The sequence below is a fragment of the Vulpes vulpes genome, chromosome 12 (assembly GCF_048418805.1).
Source record: "Vulpes vulpes isolate BD-2025 chromosome 12, VulVul3, whole genome shotgun sequence".
Classification (NCBI taxonomy): domain Eukaryota; kingdom Metazoa; phylum Chordata; class Mammalia; order Carnivora; family Canidae; genus Vulpes; species Vulpes vulpes.
In genome coordinates, this window is record NC_132791.1 from 70,430,640 (window position 1) to 70,457,990 (window position 27,351).

Sequence of the window (27,351 nt, forward strand, 5' to 3'; positions counted from 1 at the left end):
GAGGTGCACAGACAGGCCTTTCCAGGAGGCTCCAACAGCGCCCCCGCGAGCTGCCGGTGGGGCCTGGGCCAGCCCTCTTTCCGGTGTGTGTCATACAGGTTTTGGAGTCCCCTGTCCCCATTCATAAGTAGAACATAGTGGCGACCTCAGACTATGTTTGAGCACTTACGGTGTTCCAAGCACATGGTATTGGAGATGCAGCAGTGACGACCAAAAAGTCCTGGCCCCAGTGGCCCTTTTATCCTAATGGGGGTGTATGTGCTTTAGGGGCAGGAAGACAGAATCAACGAATGAACACACAATTTTGAGTCAAATGCTGTAAAGAAAACAAAACCGGATTGTGCAAACGCTATGCAGAAAACAGGATTGTGCAAGGGTGTTGGGGGGTGGGGAGCCCTAGTGTGTTGGAGGGGAGGCTGCTCTGGAATGACACTGGCCCTAAAAGAGAGCAGGAAGTCAGGGAAACAGAGATAGAGCCCTTTCTCTTGGGCTGTTTTTTGTTGTTTTAAGATTTTATCTACTTACTCACAGAGAGACAACAGACATAGGCAGAGGGAGAAGCAGGCTCCCTGCCAGGAGCCCTGGATGGGGGATCATCCCAGGACCAGGGGATCATGACCTGAGCCAAAGGCAGACACTCAACCACTGGGCCACCCAGGTTCTTGGGCTGCCGAGGAAATGGGGTGAGGGGCTTCTCTGCTCCTCTCCTGCATAGCAAGGGGCCTGGGAGGACCGTGAATTCAGACCAGGCCTGCGCCTGCGGCCACCGCCATTCTCTTCCTTCCTAACCTTTACCCTTCCTCCTGGGGACGGGGCTGCAATCCCCCTCGCTCCCCCTCCCCCCTCCCCTAGGAGGGCGGTCACAGGGGCTGGGACCCCAAGCAGAATCCTTGTGTTGTGTACCCAATGGGTAGGTCAAGTACAGGTTTGGGGACCCGTGCGGCTGGGGTAGGGGAAAAAAGATCTTTTCAAGATCACTCGCTATTGCCACAGGACCAGCAAAGGAGCCATAGCAGGAGCGCTCAAGTCTTGGACCTCTAGCACGCCCTGGTGCTGGTGCTGTTCCGGGCTGTCTTCAGTTTGAAGGAGGGCGAGAGGCAGGCGCGGGACGGTACGGTCGTTTCGGATTTCCCAGAGCAGGGATGGGCGGCTGGCACCCGGGGGGGGGGGGGGGGGCACCAGGCCCGCGCACCCCCGCCGCGCCGCGCCGCAGGTGGGTCTGTCCCATTCCTTCCCGCACACCGGGAGGGTCGCGGCTCTGCCCGCAGCCTGGGGCGCCCCGGGGCTACCGCCGGGCGGCGGAACCCGGGCTCCCAGCCGCCGCCGCGCTCCTGAGGCGACTCCACTGTAGGCGCGCGGGAGGGGAAGGCGCGGCGCTGGGCCCAAAGCGCCGGCCCGCGGGACGGACGCCCCTCCGCGGGGCCGCGAGTGGGCGGGCCCGGGCCGGCCGGGCAACCGCCGCGGCTTCCGGTTCCGCTGACAGAGGCGCCGGAAGTCGGGGTCCCGGCCGCGAGCGGAGGCGAGGCCCCGCTGGCGTTCTGGCCGGCAGCTGCGGGCGGAGGGCCAGGTGCGTCGGGCAGGCCGACGGGGGCGCGGGGGCGGCAGCTCGGCCGGCGCCCAGCCCCGGACCTTCTCCGGAGCCCCGCCCCCGTCAGGCCGCCGCCCGTCTGCCCGCGGGCTGCTTTCTCCTCGCCGGCCGGCCCCGGGCGGGACCTTCGAGGAGCCGCCGCTACCAGGGGAGTCGCGAGAGCCGAGACGTCCCATCCTCGTGCGGCCTGGCCGGGTCGAGGTAACCCGGTGTGGACGAGGGGGCCGGACGGGGCGTTCGGGCAGGGTCTTTTGGAGGATGAGTAGGAGTTTGCCAGTCATCTGCACGTTAATGCGAGGGAAGCTCCCAGTAGGAGCTGCAGCCTAGGGAAAATGGGGGGGGGGGGGTTGCCTTCAATCCAGTTTTGGCTAATGACAAAAGAAGCGTTTGAAATTTCAAATAGCGATGTGCTGTGAAAAGAAGGAACAGGGTGATAAGATACTGTGTCTGGTGTGGGGGTGGGGCAGAGGGGTCAGCGTCTGACACTGTGGAGAGCATCTCTGAAGACACTGGACCCTGATCAGGAGTGTATCCGGCAGCGGGAACAGCCAGTGCAAAGGCCCTGAGACAGAAATAAACTCTTGTCAAGGACAGAAGGGAGGCTGGTGTGGTTGGAGTATGGCCAGTGAGGGGGGGATAGGTGGTTGGGATTCTACTCATAGAGAGCCTTGTGGGCCCTAAAAAGAAGTGGGGGGGGGGGGAACGCCTGGGTGACTCAGGTTGAGCATCTGCTTTCTGCTCAGGGTGTGATCCCCCGTGGTCCTGGGATCCATTCACTCATCAGGCTCCCCGCAGGGAACCTTCTTCTCCCGCTGCCTATGTCTCTGTCTCTCTCATGAATAAGTAAATTTTAAAAATCTTAAAAAACAAAAAAAGGCAGAGTGGGGTCACCCAGGCTGGCTCTGTCAAAGGAACACTCAACTCTTGATCTTTGGGTCTGAATTTGAGCCCCATGTTGGGTGTACAGATTACTTAAAAAAAAAAAAAAAAACTTAATAAAAGGAAGGGGATGTTATTCTGATTACAGTAGGAATCTATTGGGTTTTAATTTTTTGTTGTTGTTGTTGTTTATGATAGTCAGAGAGAGAGAGGGAGAGGCAGAGATACAGGCAGAGGGAGAAGCAGGCTCCATGCACCAGGAGCCCGATGTGGGATTCGATCCCGGGTCTCCAGGATCGTGCCCTGGGCCAAAGGCAGGCGCCAAACCGCTGCGCCACCCAGGGATCCCCGAATCTATTGGGTTTTAAGCAGAAGGGTGGTGGGTGGTGGGTGGTGGGTAGGGTGGAGAATAGACAAGAGTTGAGGGGTGTGAAAGTCTAAGAGTTGGGTCAACAGAGGCTGTCCAGTTCTGTCAGGCAAAAGGGACCTTTCTATGATTTGCACAAACTTCTCACCTTTGGTCCCAGGAGGGGCCCTTCTGTTTCAGGATGCTGAAGACTGGGGACAAAACCCATGCGTACCTTAGTGGGGATTTTAAATCTTCCATCGTTGTTTTTCTTCCTGTCAGCCTCCCTGCAGGTTTGAGCCCAGGCTCCCTAGGCCAAGGGTGAGGAAGTGGATGCACCATTTAATCAGCAAGCATTGGCTGAACACCCACTGTGGACCAGGCCGTAGGCTGTGCACTGTGGGGAGAGAGAGGACAAGACTGGTCTCTAGCCCTGAACTGCTCACCGTCTCATTGGGGGAGACCTGTAGACAGACAGTTACTGTGCCACCGTGCCAAGGACTCAGGTGTGTGGTGTGAGTGTCCTCCACAGAGGTTTGTGAAGCAGAGGAGGAGACAGTGATTTCATTGAGGGCTTTGCAGGGAGCTGGTAATCAAGCTGCATCTTGTAGTCTCCGTGCAGAGAAGTGCAGAGGGCATGCTGGACATAGGAACAGCTTGTGCAAAGGAAGCGAATGTGTAATTACATGGGGCATGTGTGTGAAGCCATGCAATGTTGAGTCAGGGGCTGGCAGGGTCAGCCAGAGAGATCGTCCTGGAGAGGACGTCCTGTTTTGGAGAGATCGTCCTGGTGGGTCATTCCTCTACAGGTGAGACCTTGGGGAAGAGGGTTTGAAATGTACATGAAATTCCTTTAAAAAAAAAAAAAAGATTTTATGTATTTATTCATGAGAGACATAGGGAGGCAGAGATGGAGTCCCATGTGGGACTTGATCCCAGGACCCTGGGATCACACCCTGAGCCAAAGGCAGACACCCAACCACTGAGCCACCCAGGCATCCCTGTACATGAAATTCTACTGGATTCCTTGAGAAGTTGTCAAAGACAAACACACACTCATCCACCCCAGTGCCTGCTGAAGATGACTGAGTGGGGTTTAGGCAGAGTGGCTCACCATGGACAGACTGAATTAGCCTCCTGGGTTTTTTGGGTGGAATATCTGGAAGCAGTTCTGTTTTCCCAGCTAATTTATCTTATTTTAGATTTTTTGTTGAATTAATCAGACTTTTCAGTTCATTATACATTTAATTGGTTCAGGCAGGGCCTTTATCTCTTTTGTATCTTTTTTTTAAATATTTTATCTATTTATTTACAAGAGACACAGAGACAGGCAGAGACATAGGCAGATGGAGAATAGGCTCCCCGTGGGGAGCCTGATGTGGGACTCAATCTCAGGATTCCGGGATCACCACCTGAGCCGAAGGCAGATGCCCAACCACTGACCCACCCAGGCGTCCCATCTCTTTTGTATCTATTGATGTTTTCCCTTTTTAAAAAAATATTTTATTTTATTTTTTTAAAGATTTATTTATTCATTCAGAGAGAGAGAGAGGCAGGCAGAGACACAGGCAGAGGGAGAAGCAGGCTCCATGCAGGGAGCCCGATGCGGGACTCGATCCTGGGTCTCCAGAATCATGCCCTGGGCTGCAGGCAGCCACTGGGGCTGCCCGATGTTTTCCCTTTTATCCCCATTCCCCACCACCACCATTGGAAACCACTCTGAGGTATTTGCGGTTGTCTTTGGTTGTATGCATAATTTTTTTTTTTTAAAGACACATTTTAGTGGCTCAGTCGGTTAAGCATCTGCCTTCAGCTCCTGATCCTAGGGTCCTGCAGTTGAGCCAAGTCAGGCTCCCTGCTCAGTAGGGAGCTTGCTTCTCCCTCTCCCTCTGCCTCCCCTGCCCCCAATCGCTGTGCTTGCTTACTTTCAATCCCTCATGCTCTCTTCTCTCTCAAATACATAAAATTTTAAGAGAAAAAAAAAAGACACCTTATTTAAATTTAATTTTTATTTAGAGAGAGTGCGAGCTCACATGAGTAGGGGAGGGACAGAGGGAGGGAGTGCGATGCAGAGATCATGACCTGAACCAAACCAAGAGTCTTTTGCTCAACCAACTGAGCCCTGCAGGCGTCCCTATTTTCTTCTTTCTTTTTCTCTTTTTTAAAGTAAGCTCAAAAATATAAAAATAAAAAAAATAAAGTAAGCTCCATGCCCAACATGGAGCTTGAACTCAAAACTCTTAAGAACAGGATCACACATTCTACTGACTGAGCCAGCCAGGTGCCCTGCATGTGTAGATTTATTTTTACTTTACATAAATGGTATACTGCCTAGAGTTCATTTTGTTTCTTTTTTTCCCCTCCTCAGTACCATATTTGGGGATATTATTGATGCTCTTGTGAGCACATAGTTTCTTTTTTTTTTTTTTTTTTTTTTTTTTATGATAGTCACAGAGAGAGAGAGAGAGAGAGAGAGGCAGAGACATAGGCAGAGGGAGAAGCAGGCTCCATGCACGGGGAGCCCGATGTGGGATTTTATCCCAGGTCTCCAGGATTGTGCCCTGGGCCAAAGGCAGGCACTAAACCGCTGCGCCACCCAGGGATCCCCCTTCTTTTTTTTTAATAAAGATTTTTATTTATTCATGAGAGACACATAGAAGCAGAGACATAGGAAGAGGGAGGAGAAACAGGGGGACTTGTTCCCAGGATCCTGGGGTGTGGGACTTGATCCCGGGACCCTGGGATCATGCCCTGAGCCGAAGGCAGATGCCCAACTGCTGAGCCACCCAGGCGTCCCTGGAACATGGTTTCTAAATGCTACGCAGGCTTTTTTAGATGCATCTCCCACATTTCACTTCTTTGACTTAACAGTTCCCCCAGTGCTGAGGCTCCTAGATTTTCTGCCCCTTGCTGTGACAATACACAGTGCTGGGATGAAAATTCTTGTATATACACATCTCCTTCCTCAGCATTTTTTTTCCCTAAGATTTTATTTATTTATTAGAGAGAGAGTATGTGAGCGAATGAGCAGGAGCTAGGGAAGGGACAAAGGGTGAGGGAGAAGCAGACTCCCTGCTGAGCAGGGAACCCAACAGGGCTGTATTCCAGGACCCTTCCTCAGCTTTGTAGTACAATTTCAAATTGCTGACTTGGGCTTCCCTGAGATAATCTTGGCACCAGTTGGTGTTGGATGGGGCCATACTGTTTGACCTTGGCGAGGTCCTGACCTTTCTTAACCTGTATTCTGGTAAATTGTGATTCTGGTTCCCAGACCCTTGGCAAACAATCTTTTGTACTGCCAATCTTTCCTACTTGATCATCTCTGTGGTCAGTTTCCTGTTTCTTGTCATCATTAATTGTTGCTATACACTTATTCCTTTTTTTTTTTTTAAGATTTTATTTATTTATTCAAGAGAGACACACACAGAGAGGCAGAGGCACACACAGAAGGAGAAGCAGGCTCTGTGGGGAGCCCAATGCGGAACTTGATCCTAGGACTTAGGGATCATACCTGAGCCAAAGGCAGGCTCCCAACCACTGAGCTACCCAGATGTCCCATATACATTTATTCCAACCACAATTATTGGCTGCTTTTACTTCCTGGTGAGAGGGTAGCTTGTTAGCCTGGTCCAGAGAGTAAAGTGAAGTTCCCCAGAGAAGTGACTGGCTTCACTTCTCAGGTCCTCCCTTTCTCACTGCATGACCTTGGGCAAGTTATCTAATCTTTCTGTGTCTCATTCTGTTATCTGTAAGGTGGGTCTAATAACTGTATCTACCTCATAGTGTTTTGATAGGAATTAAATTAGTTGGTGTATGCAAAGTCATTAGAACGGTGCTCGGCATATAAGCCCTGACAGAATGTTAACTAATAATAGCAATAGTAATTAATGGTTATGACATTGTTTCAGACAGGAGTCCCTGGTATATTTTGCCCATCATGGATCATATTCATTTATAGGGTATTTGCTCAGGGGGCATGAACAGGAAGGCATGTCTTCTGAACATCATGATTATGATTACGAATTTTAATATCAATCACAAGGAAAGAGGGCAAAAACACATCTTTGGTCCTAGTTGCCATTTCCACATGGCTCATCCCTTATCTGGTAAGGAGATGGTAGCTATAGACTGAGCCAGAAGGATGAGGCCAGGACTGTGGTGTGGGTGGGAATGGGGACTCTGGTGAAACTGGAACCATCCCATTGGTCACCTTGGCCATAGGACCTTTGTGATATTACTCTGTACCCTTTGAGAGAACGGACAGCTGGCCAGATTTGAACGTTAGAGCCCTTTCATTTCAAATCCTTTAGACAGATAAGGAGGGACATCTGTCACCAGCATTTTGAGAGTTTTTTTACATGATCAGCGTCAGAGGCTGCTCTGGAATACAGAATAGCAGTGGTCCAGAGTGTAAGGGGCTTGGGAAGGGCGCCTTGCAGGTGGGACCAGAAAAGTCAGCTTTCTTTCCGTGGTATAATGAACAGGGAGGGGTGTGTTACAAGAGCTGTTCCAGTCTTGTGGGAAAGGTGGGCCCTCAAATAGGTCCCTACTCAGTGATCAAAAACTGAAACAGAAGGCTGCTGTGTGGGAGTTGAGGGAGCCAGGTGGCAGCTGGCTAGGGATGGCTTCTGGAGGAGGTAGGTGATCTCTGAGCTGACCCAGGAAGGATGAATCTGTTCCTCCAGCAGTTGATGAGGTGACGGCTAACTTAAGCATATCAAGGAGAGGGAGCAGCATGAACCTAGGCCCAGAGCTAGGAGGGAGCAACGGTTCTGGCTGGCTGGACACAGGGTGAGCAGCTGGAGTGGTGCACCAAGCCCATCAGCCCATGTGCTTGGCAGTTGTTCCTTAGGCTGCATTTTCAGTTATCTGCTATTCAAGGGCCGCCTTCATGGCTTCTATGACTGTAGTATGTGGAAAACTAAGTCTGGGGGCAGCCCCGGTGGCGCAGCGGTTTAGCGCCGCCTGCAGCCCAGGGTGTGATCCTGGAGTCCCAGACCCTGCATGGAGCCTGCTTCTCCCTCTGTCTCTCTCTCTCTGCGCCTCTCTCTCTCTCTCTCTCTGTATGTCTCTCATGAATAAATAAATAAAATAATAAAAAAAAGAAAACCAAGTCCGCTAATTGAAGAGAAGGTGCTTATGGTGAATATATAAAAATACATGAAATATGAAAATAGGTGGTATTTATATGTATTTCTAGTCGATGTTATTGCCTGCTGAGGACTCTGAGGCCTGTTGTCTCTTCTGATTAAAGAGAGATGAGCAGGGATTATAGAACGAAAGAACTGGAAACAGTAACTTTGTCACCATGATTCAAAAAACCTATTCTCATGCGTGCCTAGACCCTCCTGGGCACCCCAGCTCAGGGTGATGGGCACTGTGGACACATGTTAAGCCGAGAATTTCTGTGCCTTGACAAATGACATGGGTCTGGTGAGGGGGATCTGGGAGCCCTCCCCAGCCCAGGTGGGGCTTGACACAGTGGACCCCTCCCACCCACAGGCAGAGGCCACAATGGAGCAGTGTGCGAGTGTGGAGAGAGAGGTGGACAAGGTCCTGCAGAAGTTCCTGACCTATGGGCAGCACTGTGAGCAGAGCTTGGAGGAGCTGCTGCGTTACGTGGGCCAGCTGCGGGCTGAGCTGGCTGGAACAGGTGGGTGTCCCTCTATCAGAGCCCTCCACAGCTGCCTCCCTGGGGGCCTGGGAAATGCCGAGGCTGTTTGATGACAGGCTTCCAGAAGGATGGTGGTTTGAACTTCAGTATATGTGTCCCTAAGGCCTCCCTCCAGTAGGGTAATGGAAGTCATGCTGTTCCAGAGCTATTCCAGAAAGCCCAACAGAAATGATTAGTTTGGGTCCCCTGGGTGGCTCAGTGGTTGAGCATCTGCCTTTGGCTCAGGTCATGATCCTGAGTCCTGGGATCAAGTCCCATATCCGGCTCCCCACAGACAGCCTGCTTTTCCTTCTGTCCATGTCTTTGCCTCTCTGTGTCTCTCATGAATAAATAAATAAAATCTTAAAGAAATAAAAAGTAATTATTAGTTTACCTGAGATTTTCACTTAAGATTTTCATTTTATATTTTGTTTTCCATTTGCCTTTCTATTTTGAGTTTTTTAAAAGATTTTATTTATGTATTTCATCGAGAAGAGCATTAGAAGGGCGAAGAGCAAGGGGAGAGGAGGAAGAATCGCTGCTTCATGGAGCCCCATGTGGGGCTTGATCCCAGGACATGATGGGGTCCCCCTTTATTTATTTATTTATTTATTTATTTATTTATTTATTTAGATTTTTTTTTAAAAAATTAAAGATTTTATTTCTTTATTCATGAGAGACAAACTCCCAGAGAGAGAGAGAGAGAGAGAGAGAGAAGCAGAGACACAGGCAGAGGGAGAAGCAGGCTCCATGCAGGAAGCCCGACGTGGGACTCGATCCTGGGACTCCAGGTCATGCCCTGGGCTGAAGGCAGCGCTAAACTGCTGAGCCACCCAGAGGTCCCTGGTACCCCCTTTTTTTAAACATAAAGGGTAGCCTCAAGGGCCTGCTTTCCTGCACCTTGCTCCCCTGCCTGCCCTATTTGTCTCAGTGAATGTTCTGTCTCAATGCATAGATTTCTGCCTTTTTTTTTTTTTTTTTGAAGATTTTATTTATTTTTTCATGAGAGACAGAGAAGGCAGAGACATAAATAGAAGGAGAAGCAGGCTCCCTATAGGGAGCCTGATGCAGGACTTAAACCCAGGACCCTGGGATCACACCCTGAGCCGAAGGTGGCTCAACCATTGAGCCATGCAGGTGCCCCTTCTGCCTCATTCTTGCACCTGATGGCTTATCATTCCGTCATCTGGTTGTGCCATGCTATAGTAAATGCCTAAGGTCCTTGCTTTTTTTTTTTTTTTTTTTTAATTTTTATTTATTTATGATAGTCACACACACACACACACACACAGAGAGGCAGAGGGAGAAGCAGGCTCCATACACTAGGAGCCCCACGTGGGATTTGATCCCGGGTCTCCAGGATCACGCCCTGGGCCAAAGGCAGGCGCCAAACCGTTGCGCCACCCAGGGATCCCAAGGTCCTTGCTTTTGATGGCATGTTATCTGTGTGGTAGAATGGTTTCCTCGTGCGGGTCTGAAACGCTCTTATGCCATGCTGGCGGTTAACAAATGGTGGTGGCCTGCTGCAGTGCGTTTACAGGGAGACCAAGTCTTCTCAGAGGGGGGTTTGTCAGCACTAATGGTTTTGGGGGGGTCCTTGGGTAGGGAAGATTTGGGGATTTCAGGTTAAAAGGCTTTGGTTTCAGGGCCCCTGGCTGGCTCAGCTGGTGGAGCATATAACTTTCAATCTTGGAGTCATGAGTTCAAGGCCCACGTTGGGCCTGGAGCTTACCTTTAAAAAAAAAAAAAAAAAAAGAGCTTTGGTTTCCTGAGAGCTCTTACTTTGTCCTAAAGTGAGCATGGCTGGAGAGTGTGCAGAGTGTGGCCCTCCATGACCTGGATGGAGCAGAACGTGAGAGATGAGTAGCGAGCTGGGGTCTGTGGGGGTGGCACTGATGTCAGAGTGGAATGCAGCCCTGCCCCATCTCCCTGTGTAGGTGGGTGGACCAGCTGCTGCCTCCTGTCTATGTTTGTCAGGAGGCCATTCAGTTACAAGTGACAGAAATCCAGCTCAGACCAGCTTAAAGGAATAGGCAGGGCTGGGCCCCACTGGATCCAGGTGCTCATGCGATACCCTCAGTCTACACTGTCTTCATTCTCAGAGCCATACTGCCTGCCCCCCCCCCCCCCCCCCCAGGTGATCACCGTACTCCAGCCAGCTCCACTTCCCATTCTGTGTGTTCGGCAACTTGGTAGAATGCATCTCTCTTCCAGGGCTTGTGGTATTGGAGCCGCGACGTTCTCTGGCTCTCTTGGGTCATGTTTCTTTCCCTGAACCAAGGTGCTGCCATCGAAAGAAGGCACTTAGATGCTAGGCTGGAGGAAGGGGCTGGTGCTCTGTCCTCCTCTCTTCTAAAGTCCCACACCCTCTTAGTGGTTGATCTGGTTCTAGTCTAGCCATGGGGGTAGAAACCACTGCAGGCCTGGAGTCCTGAGCCAAAAACATCCCTGAGTTTCCCTGGCAGTATCCTCTGGGTTGATGAGAGGAATTAATACAGGGACATTGCCTTATGGCTAGAAGCCTTCTCACCTGTGATGTCTCACTCAGAACAGTAAAGAGCCATCTGGTGTGGTGGTGAGGAGAGTGTGCTCTAGATCTGTCATAGCCATTGTCACCTGGCAAGGTTCCGCCTCAGCTTCCCTGGCTACAGGATGGGATACTAACAGCGCCCACTGTTAGTAAGGGTTAAATGAGCTCAAATAAAGTCCTTCTCCATAGGAAGTGCTGAATCTTCTACATTTCACAGCAACAGACAGGGTCGATACTGTCACTCCATTTACAGGTGGGGAAATGAACCCAGAAATGAAGCCACTTGACCCACTTGACCAGTTCCAAGGCAGGCACTTAGAAAGTGGCAGGGTCTGGAGCAGAAACTGGGCTCTTTCACTCTGGAGTTCAGGGCTTCCCCCTGGGCCTCCAGCCTGGCCTTGAGAATAGAGGAAGCAGGGACAAGGGTGCTCCTTTATGCCCTTACTCACCACCAGCATTTCCCTACAGCCCTCCAGGGGACCCCTCTGTCAGCCACCCTCTCCCTGGTGATGTCTCAGTGCTGCCGGAAGATCAAAGACACCGTGCAGAAACTGGCTTCAGACCACAAGGACATACACAGCAGTGTCTCCCGAGTGGGCAAAGCCATTGACAGGGTGAGCATGCAGGCAGCCTCGGGCCGAGAGTGGGGAGACCCAGGAGCCTAGTATGTCCTGGGCTCCACAGGGAAAGTGAGTGTGAGAAGCATGAATGCTGAATCACAAGGCCCTGTCTCCTGTCCTGGTCAGAACTTCGACTCTGAGATCTGCGGGGTGGTCTCTGATGCAGTGTGGGACTCACGGGAGAAGCAGCAGCAGATCCTGCAGATGGCCATCGTGGAGCACCTGTATCAGCAGGGCATGCTTAGCGTTGCTGAGGAGCTGTGCCAGGTAATGGCCTCACTGGGAAGGTTCTGCTGCTACCTGATGGGTGTCTTCATATGTGGTTCCTGTTATTCTTTATATAAATTTATTTTAGAAAGGAAATCACTGCCCCTGCCATAAATAGAAGGTAGCTCTAAAACTATATACAATGGAAAGTGAAGTCGTGAACCTCTAGCTAGAGTTCGTTGGCAGCCAGGGTTCTGCATTGAGGCCCAACATCTCTTTCTTGGAAAGAGAGATTAGGAAAATGACAAAGTAGCACTTGTTAGGTGTTAGAAACACACTCACAATGAAAGTAAAAGGTACTTTCTCTTAACGTAATTAAGAGGACTGAAGAGGAATACTTTTCTCTCTGTGCTGTTCATCACCGATATCGAAGAGCCTGGGGCTGGGGTGGGTTTGCAGGCTGCACTCTGGGAGGCCAGCATGCAACCTGCAGAACAGCAGTGTCCTGGAAACAGTCCTCCAGCAATGGGACTGCCCTCTCCCCACAGGAATCAACACTGAATGTGGACTTGGACTTTAAGCAGCCTTTCCTCGAGTTGAATCGAATCCTGGAAGCTCTGCACGAACAAGACCTAGGGCCAGCACTGGAGTAAGTTGGTCTGCGGCTGGGCCAGTGGGGGGCCTGTGCCTGTCTGTGATCTTTATGTACATGACATGCCTCCAGCCTGTCTCGTGGGCCTCCCATGGGACCCCCTGCCCCACCCGCTCCCTTTCTTCCCAGATGGGCCGTCTCCCACAGGCAGCGCCTACTCGAGCTCAACAGCTCCCTAGAGTTCAAGCTGCACCGCCTACACTTTATCCGCCTCCTGGCCGGTGGCCCTGAGAAGCAGCTGGAGGCCCTCAGCTACGCTCGGCACTTTCAGCCCTTTGCGCGGCTGCACCAGCGAGGCAAGTGCTGGGGTTGGGATGCTGGGGGCGCAGGTGCCAACAGGGATCTGGTGGTGGGGTTAAGAGTCCCTGCTGCACCTAGAGGGCCACAAGTAGGCAGAATACGTTTCCCCAGCTGAGAACTGGCCCCCCGCCCTCACCGACTCCAGGTGAGGCTCTTCCCCCACATCTGCCTCTGCCAAACCCTTCCAGCCTGGCACAGAGTACTCTGCATACCTGCCATGTGCCACCCCCACACTGCACACGGGCCATGTGTGCCTGACATACCCGCCCTCATGCTGCAGCGCCTCTTCACAGCTGCCTTCCCAAGCCTTCTTTCTGTCACACCAGGATTTCCAAACCTCAGTTGCTGGAGTCTTCCCTTCCAGATGCTCACCATTAATAACCACTCCTACTGGTAGGAACTGGTTCTTGATCTCCACGCCTACCCATTTCTTGCCTCACATTTTATTTGTGAAATCATGACAAATCAAGCACCGTTAGTAAATCTAGAAAGCGCCTGAAAGTTTTTGGAAAAGGGAGAGTAGCTAGTATTAGAAGAGTCTGAGTACCAAGCTGAGACTCTTCCCTAGGGCACATGGAAGGATGAGAAGAGAATTCAAACTCTCCTCTACCTGATTGCCCTATGGCCTTGTCCCACAGAAGCAGCCCTGAGACTTGGCCTCTACACTGGACTTGAGGGAAAACCGGGTTTGCCTGAGGGCAACTCAGCGCCCAGTCATCTGGTGGTGGTGGGGACCTGGGAGCTGTGAGCCCCAGCCTGCTCCCCACCTTGCCTCTGAGCATCCCCCCTCACCCTGACCTGTACCCGATTGCCTTGTAGAGATCCAGGTGATGATGGGCAGTCTGGTGTACCTGCGGCTGGGCTTGGAGAAGTCACCCTACTGCCATCTCCTGGACAATAGCCATTGGGCAGAGATCTGTGAGACCTTCACCCGGGACGCTTGCTCCCTGCTGGGGCTTTCTGTAGAGTCCCCCCTCAGCGTCAGGTACCAGCAGTTCTGTGGGGGAGGCACGAGTGGGAAGGCTTTGTGGGAAAGTTTGCCAAGGTCCTTTCTTGTGCCAAGGTTGGCATTTGGTGCTTTCAGACCTATATGGGCTCTCTTAGTCATTCTCCCTGGTAGGAGTTATCTGATTTTACAGTTGGAGAAACTGAGGTTAGGAAGAGTCATGGCCTGATGTCCCTGCAAGGTCAGCGGTGACCTTTTGTCAGGTCTTTTGAATGAGGTCTCCTTCTTGCCTGCACCTCACCCCTGAATTATCCCAACACCCTCTGCAGCCCGGCTGCCTTCTTTCAACCTTGTCTCTCAAACCTCTTCCCTTTGGGGAGATTTGAAAGTGCCTGAGTAACACATATCAGGACCTTTCCCTTGGACTCCTTTAATGTTCTCATGATTTCACCAGGTCCTAGGAATTACAGGTGGTTATCCTCATTTTACCGATGACAAAACAGACTCAAGGCATGAGTGAACTTGCCCAGAGCCCCACAGGGAAGAAAGGCTACACAGACCTGGTCCCAGAATCCCATGCAGCAGTGTCACAGTGCCTTTTATTTAGACTGACCGTGGACTCTCCTGCCCAACCCCTTGGGGGGAGGATTTTGGTTAAAAAACAGTGTTTCCCAGCAGGAACACCAGGGACAACCCAGGATGGTTCCTGGGTGCCCAATTTCCCCAAGCATCATAGGTATTTATTTAGCACCTGAGGCACCAGCCAGTCGACTCCCTGCCCCTGCCTGAGTCATTGTGAGATTTGAATCTGCCCCCGTGTCTAAGTGCCCTGATGGAAGATAAGCAGTTGTAGAGGTGCCTTATGATGGCAGAGTGGGGCAGACAGGCAGGCTGGGGCCCTTTCAAGCTGATCACTGTCCCCATCATACCAGCGACATTCCAGTGGTTTGGAGGAGCAGATAGCTCTCCCCTAGATCTTCCTTTTATCTTTCCCATAGGTCCTCAAACTCTGGGGTGCATTAGTTACTCTAGACTTAGACACACCTAACTACACATGTGGCACTTTATGAGTGACCAGAGAGATTTTCAAGGAGCAGTCTGACCATGTGCCACCTCAGAGCCCTGTCCGAAGACAGAGGCCCACGACTGGGTGCTGGTGCCTTGGGCGTGTCTGCTGGGTCCTTGGTCTGGGGCACTGCAGCTGCTGCTCTTTGTTCTGCAGCTTTGCCTCTGGCTGTGTGGCGCTGCCTGTGCTGATGAACATCAAAGCTGTGATTGAGCAGAGGCAGTGCACTGGGGTCTGGAGTCACAAGGACGAGTTACCGGTGAGGCCCAGCAGGGGGAGGTGTGGGCAGAAGACCCTGGGAAGGATAGCCACTGCCCCTGCAGGGACTCACCCCTTTGCTGGCTTCCTCAGATTGAGATCGAACTCGGCATGAAGTGCTGGTACCACTCAGTGTTCGCATGCCCCATCCTCAGGCAGCAGACGTCAGATTCCAACCCTCCCATCAAGCTCATATGTGGCCACGTTATCTCGCGAGATGCACTCAACAAGCTCATTAATGGAGGAAAGTAAGTTCCCCATGCTCTGCTCCCTCTTGACTTGGCTCTCCGGCTGGCTGGCCCCTGAGACATTTTTTGTTCTCCTCCCTTTGCAGGCTGAAGTGTCCCTACTGTCCCATGGAGCAGAACCCAGCAGATGGGAAACGCATCATATTCTGATACCTGCTCGGGATGAACTTTGTCAGAGGGGTTTCCCACCTGTGGTCTGTCTCGGTGTGCGTGGCTGACTTCAGATTGTGGTTCGCTTAAGAGCAAATGACTGAGTGCCACCATGGGCAGAGGCCAAGAAAGGAGACAAACCAGTCTGTGATGGGCAGCTGGCTCCTTGGCTGGAAGGGTGGGAGACATGGGCCTCTGCACTCCTGGTGTTACCTGTTTATACCTGCCAGTGACTTGGTTGCGACCGACAAAGAAGCAGAGGACTGGGCCAGCAACGCAGACGTCCTTTCAGTCACACGGCTAGCCAGGTGGCTTATGGTTAACACCCCTTCTATTGTACAGCTTCACAACTGTATGTATCTGTTCCCCGCTGTAAATAGTCCGGGTTCCAACTGAATGCCACTGTTTTATAACTGAGCAAATATATTCACAGGCCTTCTCCTTATTTCACCTGCCTTTAGCCTCACTGACAAGGAACTACTGCAGGGCCCCCACACCCAGGGAGAACCCCACGTGCATCTCAGACTGGGCAGAGGCCCGGGGATGTCACGCCCTGAGCAAGAGGTTCTTACACAAACACGTATCAAATCTTGCCCCCTCCTTTCTAGGAGGCAGTGCCAGGGGACTTAGGAAGATGAACAGATTTGCCTTATGGGGCTCACAACTTGTGAAGGAATTTGAACTGGATCTGACCCTCAATCTCAAGCTCTTTGCAGTTTACTGCAGGGTGCCTGGAGCTTGGTTGCTTGCTGCTTGTGCCAGCTGAGCCCTGTGCTGGGCCCTGGGGAGCAGGGAGGCATCTGAAGTCTGGAGTGCTTAAAGGGACTGGGTTACCAGGGTCATTCTGCTCAACAGGAGAGCTGGCCTGGGGTCTGTCTCTAGCTTCATATGCCTACTTCTGATTTGCTGTGTGCATGGCTAAAGTTGCTTCCAGGAGTTCCCCAGTGGCATTTCAGGCTCAAGGGGGCAGGGGAATGGAGGAAAGAGGGATGGGGGTATCCCCAACACAGGGGCCGCAGGCTTTTCATGCAAAGGGTCTGATGCAGCAGCCTTATCCTGCAGCACCGACCTACCATGGGAAGCGGAAGCTGGGGGTGGCAGCAGAGTCTGTTCGCAGCTCTGGTCTGACAGCGGCCCTGGCAGCCCAGCAGTAGCACTGAACACCCTCTGAGTCCTCCAGGTTCTCTGGTGAGAAAGGCTGCTTCCACTGTCTTCTGCCCACCACCTCCTTGGCCTTACCAAGCAGCTGCTGCTGCTGGAAAAAAACACCCACAGGCTCACCACACTTTAGTCTTAGCATTTACTTCCCCCACATTACATTCTCAGAGCTATCTGCGTTGATGCTCAACAGAAGACGCCGGCATTCCCTTCATGAAAAAGCTGGCAGAACTGCCTGGGAAGAGGACAGGCCACAGGGGCCCAGATGATGTGCGAGCAGAGCACAGACAGCGGCAGGGCAGCCAGCTGGCCCACTGCCGGGGCAGCAGCTTCCAGAGCAGGTGCCTGAACCCTTCACATGGGTGGGGGCAGGGCTTGCACCTCCTCCAGGCACTCGTCGTAAGCCTCCTGGTACTCCTCATGGGGCTTGACCATGATCACGCAGGTGGGACGCTTGGAGCCAGCGGCAGCACCCAGGTCCTTTGGGGGAGGGAGGGGAAAAAAAAGGGCTGTGTGGGAAAAAGGCTGCATGACCTGTATGCCAGGGAGTCACAAACCCCTGACCAGCCCACAGACACGTGCTGTTCGGTCCATGTTACACCATCATTTCAACTCTGCCAGCTTTCAAGCATGGTCTGGCAACACTGGGCCTACACAGCCACAAGGCAAGGGTGAATGGGCTTCCGCCCCATGGAGCCTGCCTCTCTAGGGAGGGCCAGTGTTCTCCTGGACCCTGTGTGAGGATAAGGCCAACCACAGGTCCCTTGAGCAGCCCCCTCTCCCCCAAGTACTGCAACCACCTGACAGGGCTGATAGAAGCACAGCATCTTCACTGACAGGGCACATCCACGCACACCTACTTTTTCATTCCCACGGTCCATAGGGTGGGGAATTCCCAGTTTCGGAGGAGTCTGAACCAGGAACCAGCCAAGCCAAAGATCCATCAGTGTCTGTCTCAACTCCCAAGCTTGCACTCTTTCCCACTGTGGCCTGCTCCCACAGAACCCCTCCTCCAGTGCTCCCCAAGATCGGGAAGGGGGGCTCATATGTTCTTACCGTCTTAGAGGGAATATAGACGTAGGGCAAATTCCGGTCCTCGCACATAACTGGGAGATGGCAGTATACCTCAATGGGCAATGTGTCCCCTGCCAAAACCATGATCCTGAAACGAGAGAAATACTGTCACTTCTAACTTGCCCATTCCCTCTTTCAGTCCAAAGTGGTACCTGTGGACTGGGCCTCCAAATAGTGATGGACAAGATGGCCCCAGCCGTCATGGATTCCAGGTGTGAATCTCCTGCCTTCTGAGAGTGCGTGCAAATGTGTTTGGCGAGCACTTCCTCTGGGGAGGTAATGCCTTTAGTTTCTGGCAAATAAGTAAATGTCACACAGTGTGACAAGTGAGATTCCACTGGGACAGGTGAGGTATGGGAGTGACACCAAGGAGTTCAGAGCTCAGCTCTCCTAGGAGAATGAAAAAAGGAACCAGGAGGGGACACTAGATCAGAAAGCTGAATGAAGGTGTCAGGCAGCCTGTGGCAAAGCTCTGGAGGTGGAGGGAAGCGTTTGAGACAGAATCAGAATGGCAGCACATACCCAGGAGCTGGCTGAGGGGGGCCTGGGGTGGCTCTGGAATCCTGGATAGGGATGAGGCCAGAGACCCTGGCAGGGGCCTCAAGTGCCAGGCTGGGAAGCATGAGCGTGGTCCCAAGAAGGACAGGGAACTAATGAAGGCTTGCCAGAGAACCCTCAGGTAGGACTCACAGCTGGCAAGGTGACAGGGCTCTGGGGCAAGGGCCTTGGGAGTCCTGAAGACACCAAGGAAAAGCGTTCTCTCAGGGTAGGTGGGCGGCAAACACAAGTAAAGAGCTCTTAGTTCAAAGTACTGCGGCCCACACTCCTAGTTTTCCTTTGGTCTTCCAGGCTCTCCTCCACCAGCACCCATTCCTTGGAGGGGCCATTCAGTGCTGGTGCTGTCCTCACAGGCTGATCCCTGACCGACCTGAGCCTCAGCCACGGCGTCAGATGCCATCTGTGTGCTGATAACTCCCAAATTTGTTCTTTCCTGCCTGGCCTCTCCCTTCCAGGCCCCAAATCTGTGCAGCCACCTGCCTATTTGACAGTTCTGCTGGGGGTGGGGCAGAGGGGGGGGGTCACATGCCAAAAAAGCACCTTAAGAACTAGTCTAGAGGGATCCCTGGGTGGCGCAGCGGTTTAGCGCCTGCCTTTGGCCCAGGGCGCGATCCTGGAGACCTGGGATCGAATCCCACGTCGGCCTCCCGGTGCATGGAGCCTGCTTCTCCCTCTGCCTATGTCTCTGCCTCTCTCTCTCTCTCTGTGACTATCATAAATAAATAAAAATTAAAAAAAAAAAAAAAAAAAAAAGAACTAGTCTAGAACCAAACTCATGATCTTCACACACAAATAGTGGCCCCTCCACTATTCACAACCTCCGTGAGTGGGCCCTGTTCAGCTGGAATCCATACCTCCTCACTCCATGTCCCACAGTCCTCCAATCCATCCACTTTAGTTCTGTTTCAGCCACCAATAAACTTTTTTTTAAAGATTTTATTTATTTATTTATTCATATGAGAGAGAGAGAGAGAGTCAGAGACACAGGCAGAGGGAGAAGCAGGCTCCATGCTGGGAGCCTGACGTGGGACTGGATCCCAGGACTCCAGAATCACACCCTGGGCCAAAGGCAGGTGCTGAACTGCTGAGCCACCCAGGGATCCCCAACCACCAATAAACTTAACATCGCCCTCACTTCTTCTGCACCTGGGCAGTCTCCTAGCTCAATCTCCCAGTCTTTTCTTTTCTTTCTTTCTTTTTATTTATTTTCTTTCTTTTCTCTCTTTCTTTCTTTTCTTTTCTTTTTTTTTTTTTTTTTTAAAGATTTTATTCATTCATTCATGAGAGACACAGAGACATTGGTAGAGGGAAAGCAGGCTCCCCACAGGTAGCCCGATGCAGGACTTGATCCCAGGACCCCGAGATTACGACCTGAGCTGATGGCAGATGCTCAACCACAGAACCACCCAGGTGCGCCTTCCCTGTCTACTCTTGTACCCCTGATCTTTTCCAGCGTCACCAGAAAAATCTTTGCACGGGAAAACATGATTATGTCCCTCCTTGGCTTTAACCCTCAGTGGCCTGCAAAGCTCTGAGTATAAAAACCAAACTTGGGCAGCCCGGGTGGCTCAGTGGTTTAGCACCCCCAGGGCGTAATCCTGGAGACCCGGGATTGAGTCCCACGTCGGGCTCCCTGCATGGAGCCTGCTTCTCCCTCTGCCTGTGTCTGTGCCCCTCTCTCTGTGTTTCTCATGAATGAATAAATAAAAAAAAAAAAACAGGGATCCCTGGGTGGCACAGCGGTTTAGCGCCTGCCTTTGGCCCAGGGCGCGATCCTGGAGACCCGGGATCGAATCCCACGTCAGGCTCCCAGTGCATGGAGCCTGCTTCTCCCTCTGCCTGTGTCTCTGCCTCTCTCTCTCTCTGTGTGACTATAAAAAAAAAAAAAAAAACACACAAACAAAAAAACAAATTCACCATGGCTCACAAAGGCCACGGGAGGGTAATACTTCTGTCCACCACTGTCCCAGGTCAGATTTACTGCAGAGCATCGCACAGACAAACACACACATACCCGGCACCAGCACTATTTTTCTCTCGAGCACCCCAACAGAAAAAGCACTGAGAGGCTTTATCCTGTTCTAAAAAGCGCTTACTGGGATCCCTGGGTGGCTCAGCGGTTTAGCGCCTGCCTTTGGCCCAGGGCACGATCCTGGAGTCCCGAGATCGAGTCCCGCATCAGACTCCCTGCGTGGAGCCTGCTTCTCCCTCTGACTCTGACTCTGTCTCTCTCATGAATGAATAAATAAAGATCTTTTTAAAAAAATAAAAATAAAAATAAAAAGCGCTTACTGTCTGGCCTGAGAGGGAGAAAGATGTAATGAAGTCAATTCTCATCGTACCCTGCACATCCCCTCACAGTTATCTCAGGACCTTTGATTTTGTGCGTCTTTGGTTAAAGTCACTGCCTCCCTATAGCACCGTGCCGGAAAAAGAGTAGACAACGGTCTACGAGTGAGAGTGAAGCTGGGCTCTACCCGACGTGAGCTGGCTGATCCCCTTCCCTTCCCCGGATCTCACCGTCCCGGTGGGGCGCCTCCCAGCTCTTGGAAGTGACGCGAGGCTGTGTGCCGGCTAGCAGTACCGGAGGGAGCTCACCGACTGCCTGATTACCTCGTGTCCAGGGCGCGGGCCACCAAGCATTGGAGATGCCCATGCGACCACCCAGAAATGCAAAATCCGGCAGGAGGGGGGCCTTACCCTTTCTCGCCTTTGTTGATAAACTTCTGTACCTCCTTCACCCCGCGCCGAATCTGCTTCTGCTTCACGGCTGCAACGACAGAAGAGTCAGCCGGAGGCCGGGGAGCCTCGGCCCGCCCCCGCGCCACCACCGGCCCCGCGCCGGCCACACCTTTCTTGATGCACTTGTAGAGCTTCCGCGTGAGACGGCGAGAGGCCAGTGGCTGCGCGATGGGATTCAGGTTCACCAGCAGCTCGTGGTACGTGCGCTCCCCGAGGCACGCCTCCGCCTGAGCCTCTGGCGCGTCGGGATCTGCCTTTATTTTGGTCATCGCGGCGGCCACGGAAACCGGCTCCCCGCGCCGCAAACCCACGTGGCCCGAGCCTCAGGAATCACTTCCGGGTCGTCGGGTACTGCGGGAAGCGGCCGTACACCTTAGCCAATGAGGAAACGAAGTCTCCGACTCAAACCAATCGTCGTCCCGCGGCGCTTTAAATGCGGACCGCGGAGGGGCGGGGCCTCGGCTGAGGGGCGGGGCCTCGGCTGAGGGGCGGGGCCCGGGGAGGGCGGGAAGGGACGCGGACGCCGGCTTAGGCCGGGGAAGCTCCGCTTCGCCGGCTCCGGGGGTGGTGGAGGAGGCGGGGTCTGCGGGGGGCGTAACCACGCCCGAGGGGACCGGACCCCCGCGTGAGGGGCGGGGCCTGCGAAAGGGAAGAAAGTGGGTTCCTGGCCCCCTCGGAGTCTGGTGCTCCCGCGGTCCCCGGGGGGTGCGGCGGTGCCGAGGTTAAGGCAGAGCCTCTCGCTGCAGAGGCCCCGCGCTAGCACGACGCCTCCCTCCGTCCTCCCCGTCGCCCCGCTCCCCGCGTGTCTCTGCTCAGTCGGCCGCCCGCTCGGAAGTCTCCCCCGCCCCCTTCTCTGAAACTGCGGTCCCTGTGGACCGCCACGGACTCCCCTCCCCCTTTGTTTTCCTCCCAGTTCCTGCGGCTGCCCGGCCGTGACCCCGGCGAGGGCGCGTGGGGGCGGAGAGCGAGCGCCCCCTCCCCCGGGGACCCTGGGGGCGCCGGCCCGGAGGCTGGGACCTGGGGCGCGGTGGGCTGCGGCCCCGCAGCTCTCCTTAGAGTGCGGGTGGACGCCGGCGCCGGGCTGGGGGGGAGGGGAGGGGAGGGGGGCGGGCCCACCCGGGCCCACCCTGGGGTGACCTGGCGTCCCCGCTGACCTCCCCCGCTTCCTGGAACACTGGATGGATGGTAATTCGACGATGGCTACGGACTGATTGCCGTGGGTCAGGAGGTGGTAGGCCTGCAACTTTTATGGTAGCAGAACAGGCCGGTAGGTGGAACTTTGGAAGTGTCAGGTGACCCGTGGGAGCACAGGTTAGTTAAGCCAACTTAAAAAAATTGAACTTTTCACCCTGTCACCAAGTGTAGTCATTCAATAAAAATCAAGTCGATTTAAAAATTTATTTATTTATTTGACAGAGAGAGCACAAGAAGGGATAGCACGAGAGGGAGAACCAGGCTCCCATTGAGCAGGGAGCCCAAGTGGGGCTTCACCTCCCAGGACCCCCCGGATCATGACCTGAGCCAAAGGCAGCCACTTCACCGACTGAGCCACTCAGGTGGCTAAGTCAGTTTTTTGTATTTTCCATTAGAATAAGAAAAATCAAGATGCCGGCCATCCTTAGACCCCAAGCAGTTTTCACAAATGGAAACATAAATCAGTTAAACAATGGAAATATGTTATATAAGCAAGGAAAAAATAGTTTGAAAGTAAGCAAAATGGTATGCACAACATAACAGGATAATGATCTTCTATAAATGTTTTCAGGGATCCCTGGGTGGCGCAGTGGTTTGGCGCCTGCCTTTGGCCCAGGGCGCGATCCTGGAGACCTGGGATCGAATCCCACATCGGGCTCCCGGTGCATGGAGCCTGCTTCTCCCTCTGCCTGTGTCTCTGCATCTCTCTCTCTCTCTGTGTGTGACTATCATAAATAAATAAAAAATTAAAAAAAAAAATAAATGTTTTCACTTTGGAGTTTCTTGAGAAAAGATAGCCCCTGCCTGAAGCTTTGGGGCCGGTACTTTCCTGCCTAGACTCTGCTGTACCCCTGTAGGTCCAGTAGTAGCAATTCTTGCCTTCCTGGGGAAGCCGTCCTGAAGCTGTGAGAGCTGCTCCCTGGGCTTCCCTGAACACAGAGCTGCAGGGCTCTGAAGGGTGCTTTTCCTTTCTTTTTTTTAGACTTTTTTTCAAAGACTGAATTTATGTATTCATGAGAGAGACAGAGAGAGGCAGAGACATAGAGGGAGAAGCAGGCTCCCTGTGGGGAACCCGATGCCGGACTCATCCCAGGATCCTGAGATCACACTGAGCCAGAGGCAGACGCTCAACCACTGAGCCACCCAGGCATTCCCCACCCCCACCCCCGCCCCCGCTTTTTTTTTTTTTCTTTTTTTAAGATTCATTTATTTGTCAGAGAGAGAGAGAGCATGAGTGAGCAGAAGCAGGCAGAGAGGGAGAGGGAGAAGCAGGTTCCCCACTGAGCAGAGAGCCTGATGTGGGGCTCCATCCCAGGATTCTGGGATCATGAAAGATCAGATGCTTAACTAGGCCACCCAGGTGCCCCTGAAAGGTGCTCTTCTAGTCTTTTCTCTGAGTGGTGTTCCTGTCGACTTTTAAAGCCTTGTAGGAAAAAATTAAAAAAAAAAAAAAATAAATAAATAAATAAATAAATAAATAAATAAAGCCTTGTAGGACCCCCCCATAACGTGTCAGGTCACAGAGGGGCCAAGTACTGCCAGATGTATGCATGGGACAGGATGAACTGCGTCCTTATGGAGAATTTCATCCTCAAAAAACCCGATTCCAATAAATGTGTTGACCAAAGTCTCAGTTGTTGAAAGCCTCTCAGTTCTGATTGGCAGGAGGAAGGAAGTAAACATTTATGCACCAACTACATTACTCGTGGTATTTCATCCGTTGCTCACAAAGAATGCCTTTATTACTCACCATTTATGGAGGCCCACAGAGTAAATAGCTCTCTGTCCAGCTCACACAGAGCTACATCTCAATCCAGGTCCACTTGTCTGCAAGCCTACACTCTGCTTGTGTCGTGTGATATGTCCTCAGTAAACAACATCGCGCGTTTTTAAAAAATATTTTATTTATTTATTCATGAAAGACACAAAGACATAGGCAGAGGGAGAAGCAGGCTTCCTTCAGGAAGCCTGATATGGGGGTCCATCCCAGGACCCCAGGATCATGCCCTGAGCTGAAGGCAGATGCTCAACCACTGAGCCACCGAGGTGTCCTTACACGTGCATTTTTAAAGCCCAGCTCAGGCCTCTAGGCTGGATCTGAAGTGGCATATGTGACTTAACTGATTTTTTCTGAATGGCTACTTGAGCTCACTTGAAGCAGTGTAGACTGAGTGAGACCATCTGGCTATGCCTAATGGACAGTAGACCAGGGCTCTGAAGAACAAGCAACCTTTGTTAACTCATTTAAACTCTCTAGGCTTCAGCACTTTGTCTAATAAAGTGAGAAAGTTTGACCCAGGTGGACTAAAGTCCCATCGTCTGAAATGTTGGGGAGGTTGGTTTTTTGTTTTTTTTTTTTTAGTTGTGATAAAATTCCCATCCCATGCTGGCTGCCCATTTAAAGTGTACAAATCAATGTTTTTTGTATAGTTAGTGAATTGTGCAGACATCACCACAGTCAATTCGGAGATATGTTCATCCCTTCAATAAAAACCCCTGCATCCTGTGGCTATCACCTTCTGACCCCCACAGCCTCCCCACCCCTAAGCAACCCCTAATTTAATTTCTGTTTCTATAGAAAGTAGTGTCCCTGTCCTGGACATTCCGTCAAATGGGAATCATTTAGTACATCACGTTTTCAAGGTCCATCCATGTTGTCAGCATGTCTAATAATAGACATCACATTCTGTTGTATGGGTTTTCTGCATTTTATCCATTCATTAATGAATGATTGGATTGTTTCTACCTTTTGGCTACTGGGAATAGGGCTGCTACTTTTCATGTGGGCATATGTTTTCAATTCTCTTGGGTATACACCTAGCACTAGCATTCTTGGGTCTCTTTAGCTTTTTTGGGGGGAACCATCAGGCTGTTTCCCAAAGCGGCTGTACTGTTTTATGCTCCTAGCCACAACGTACCAGCATTCCAATTTCCCTGCCTTCTTACCAACACTTGATGTTATCTGACATTTTTATTGTAGTAATTCCAGTCCTTGTGAAATTGAACCTGGCTGTGGTTTTAATTTGCATTTCCCTGATGGCTAATGATCCTGAGCAACCTTCCTTGCAGTAAGCTATTTGCATTCCTTTGGAGAAATGTCTACTCAGATCCTTTGCTCCTTTATTTATTTATAAATATTTTATTTATTTATTCATGAGAGACACAGAGAGAGGCAGAGACACAGGCAGAGGGACAAGAAGGCTCTCTGTGGGGAACCTGATGCGGGACTTGATCTCAGGACCCCATGATCACAACCTGAGCCGAAGGCCATCTCTCAACCACTGAGTCACCCAGGTGCCCTGAGGATGACTTTTTTAAATTAACCTTTTATTTATCAGGCTGGATGCTTACTTTGGGACCTGACGTTCAAGTAAAAGACAACAACATAGTAGATATTAGCTGACACAATTTATTGGAACTCTGCTTTAGTTTTATATTTTATAGGCCAGGATCTCAGTCCTAGTATGGTCCGTATCTGTCAAGATGATTGAGGGAAACCTACATCCCAGCCTGGTTTTCTTAGTGACGGGTTGGTGTCTCCCCAGAAACAAAGCTTGAGATTTGGGGGCCAGATGCTAAGAGAGGCACTAAGTAGGATTCTGGAGGTTGGACCCTTCCTCAGAAACAACTGTTTGGGAGCTGGGACCTTAGAAAAGTCAGCGTGGCTCTTGAGAAGGACACGTTTCTTTAGGGTCTGGATTTTGGCTTTGGAATTTAAAATGTGATATTTTAAAGGTGATAATGTTAAAAAATTTTTTTCAGGTGGCTGAAGAGTTAAACATTCTTCCTCCCTAATTCCTATTCCTTCCATTTAAACTCTCCAGAGGGGGGCGCCTGGGCGGTAAGCATCTGCCTTTGGCTCAGGTCAAGATACTGGGGTCCTGGGATGGAGCCACAGGTCTGGCTCAGCAGGGAGGCTGCTTCTCCCTCTTCCTACCCCCACCCCCCTTGGTGCATGCACGCTCTCTCTCTATCAAATAAATAAAACCTTAAAAAAAAAAACCTCTCTGGAAGTATTCACTATTAAGTTTTTTATGTACACATGTGTACATGTGTTTGTTTATGTATGTTAAATAATATAATGTAGGGGCACCTGCCTGGCTCAGTCGGTAGAGAATAGGACTCTTGATCTCAAGGTCATGAGTTCCAGCCCCATGTTGGGCATAGAGTTTATTTTTTTTAATTAAATAAATAATAAAATAAGATGAATTCTCTTTTTAAAATAACAATATGCTATACTGTTCTGGCAGTTTATTTCCACTTGTTAATGTATCTTGGGAAATGTTTCTATGTCCACTGTAGAGATAATTCTTATTCTTTTAATATCTCCATCACATCACAGTGTTTGGATTTCCATACTTTATTTCAGCAGTCCCTACCAATGGACTTTTGTTTTTATTATTATTTTTTAAGGTTTTACTTTTATTTGTTTGAGAGGGAGCTAGAGCGCGAGATACAACAGAGGGAGAGGGAGAGATGCCTCAGTGGCTCAGCGGTTGAGTGTCTGCTTCCGCTCAGGTTGTGGTCCTGGGGTCCTGGAATCGAGTCCGTCATCAGGCTCCCTGTGTGGAGCCTGCTTCCCTCTGTCTCTGCCTCTCTCTCTCATGAGTAAATAAATACAAAATCTTAAAAAAAAAAAAAAAAAAAAAAAAACCCACAACAACAACAGAGGGAGAGGGAAAAGCAGACTTCCCACTGAGCACAAGGCCTGATGTGGGGATGTGGGGCTCGAACCTGGAACCCCGGGATCGTGACCTGAGGCAAAGGCAGATGCTTAACACACCGAGTCACCAGGCATCCCCTTTAGTTTGTTTTTTTAGTGTTTTTACTATTTTGAGTGAGTTTGCAATGAATATCATATATTTGGTACTTTTGTGAGTCTGTCCAGGATAAATTCCTAACATTTACAATCTTGATATCTGCAATATTATCCGGTTATTATCTAAAGAGGCACGATTTACAATTGCTCTGAATGGTGTCTCGCCAGCCCTTGCCAAGACAGGATTTTAGCAACTTTTTTGAGAGGGAAGAAGGTTGGTGGTGATCCAGTAGGGACAAATGGTGTCTTGTTTTCATTTGCATTTCTTTAGTTCTCAGGGAAGCTGGAGATTTCATATTTCTATAGCTCATTTGTGTTCTATTCTTGTCCACTTTTTCTATAGGGTTGTCTCTTACCGCTTTA

The 27,351-nt window shown here is 51.3% G+C and overlaps 2 protein-coding genes across 7 annotated transcripts; one reads left to right on the forward strand and one right to left on the reverse strand.

Annotated features, from left to right (window-relative positions):
• Positions 1-378: 378 nt before the first annotated feature.
• Positions 379-15,888, forward strand: RMND5B (required for meiotic nuclear division 5 homolog B). Of its 6 annotated transcripts, none has more exons than XM_072728806.1 (12): positions 379-683; positions 994-1,111; positions 3,096-3,319; positions 8,316-8,466; positions 11,465-11,610; positions 11,743-11,883; positions 12,372-12,472; positions 12,605-12,771; positions 13,595-13,760; positions 14,944-15,046; positions 15,139-15,293; positions 15,380-15,888. In XM_072728806.1, the coding sequence occupies exons 4-12, from the start codon at positions 8,328-8,330 to the stop codon at positions 15,441-15,443; spliced, it is 1,182 nt and encodes a 393-aa protein (XP_072584907.1). In that variant the 5' UTR covers positions 379-683; positions 994-1,111; positions 3,096-3,319; positions 8,316-8,327; the 3' UTR covers positions 15,444-15,888. The 6 variants fall into 6 exon arrangements, with proteins under 6 accessions (XP_072584907.1, XP_072584905.1, XP_072584909.1 ...); XM_072728804.1 differs by lacking the exons at positions 379-683; positions 994-1,111 and adding exons at positions 1,430-1,576; positions 1,656-1,789; XM_072728808.1 differs by lacking the exons at positions 379-683; positions 994-1,111; positions 3,096-3,319 and adding exons at positions 1,484-1,576; positions 1,656-1,789.
• Positions 15,889-16,729: 841 nt separating this feature from the next.
• NHP2 (NHP2 ribonucleoprotein) lies at positions 16,730-21,379 on the reverse strand. The gene is made up of 4 exons (XM_026015354.2): positions 21,085-21,379; positions 20,934-21,003; positions 17,658-17,763; positions 16,730-17,081 (listed from the first exon to the last, which is right to left on the reverse strand). Exons 1-4 carry the CDS (start codon positions 21,242-21,244, stop codon positions 16,956-16,958), a joined length of 462 nt encoding a protein of 153 aa, XP_025871139.1. The 5' UTR covers positions 21,245-21,379; the 3' UTR covers positions 16,730-16,955.
• Between the last annotated feature and the right edge of the window lie 5,972 nt (positions 21,380-27,351).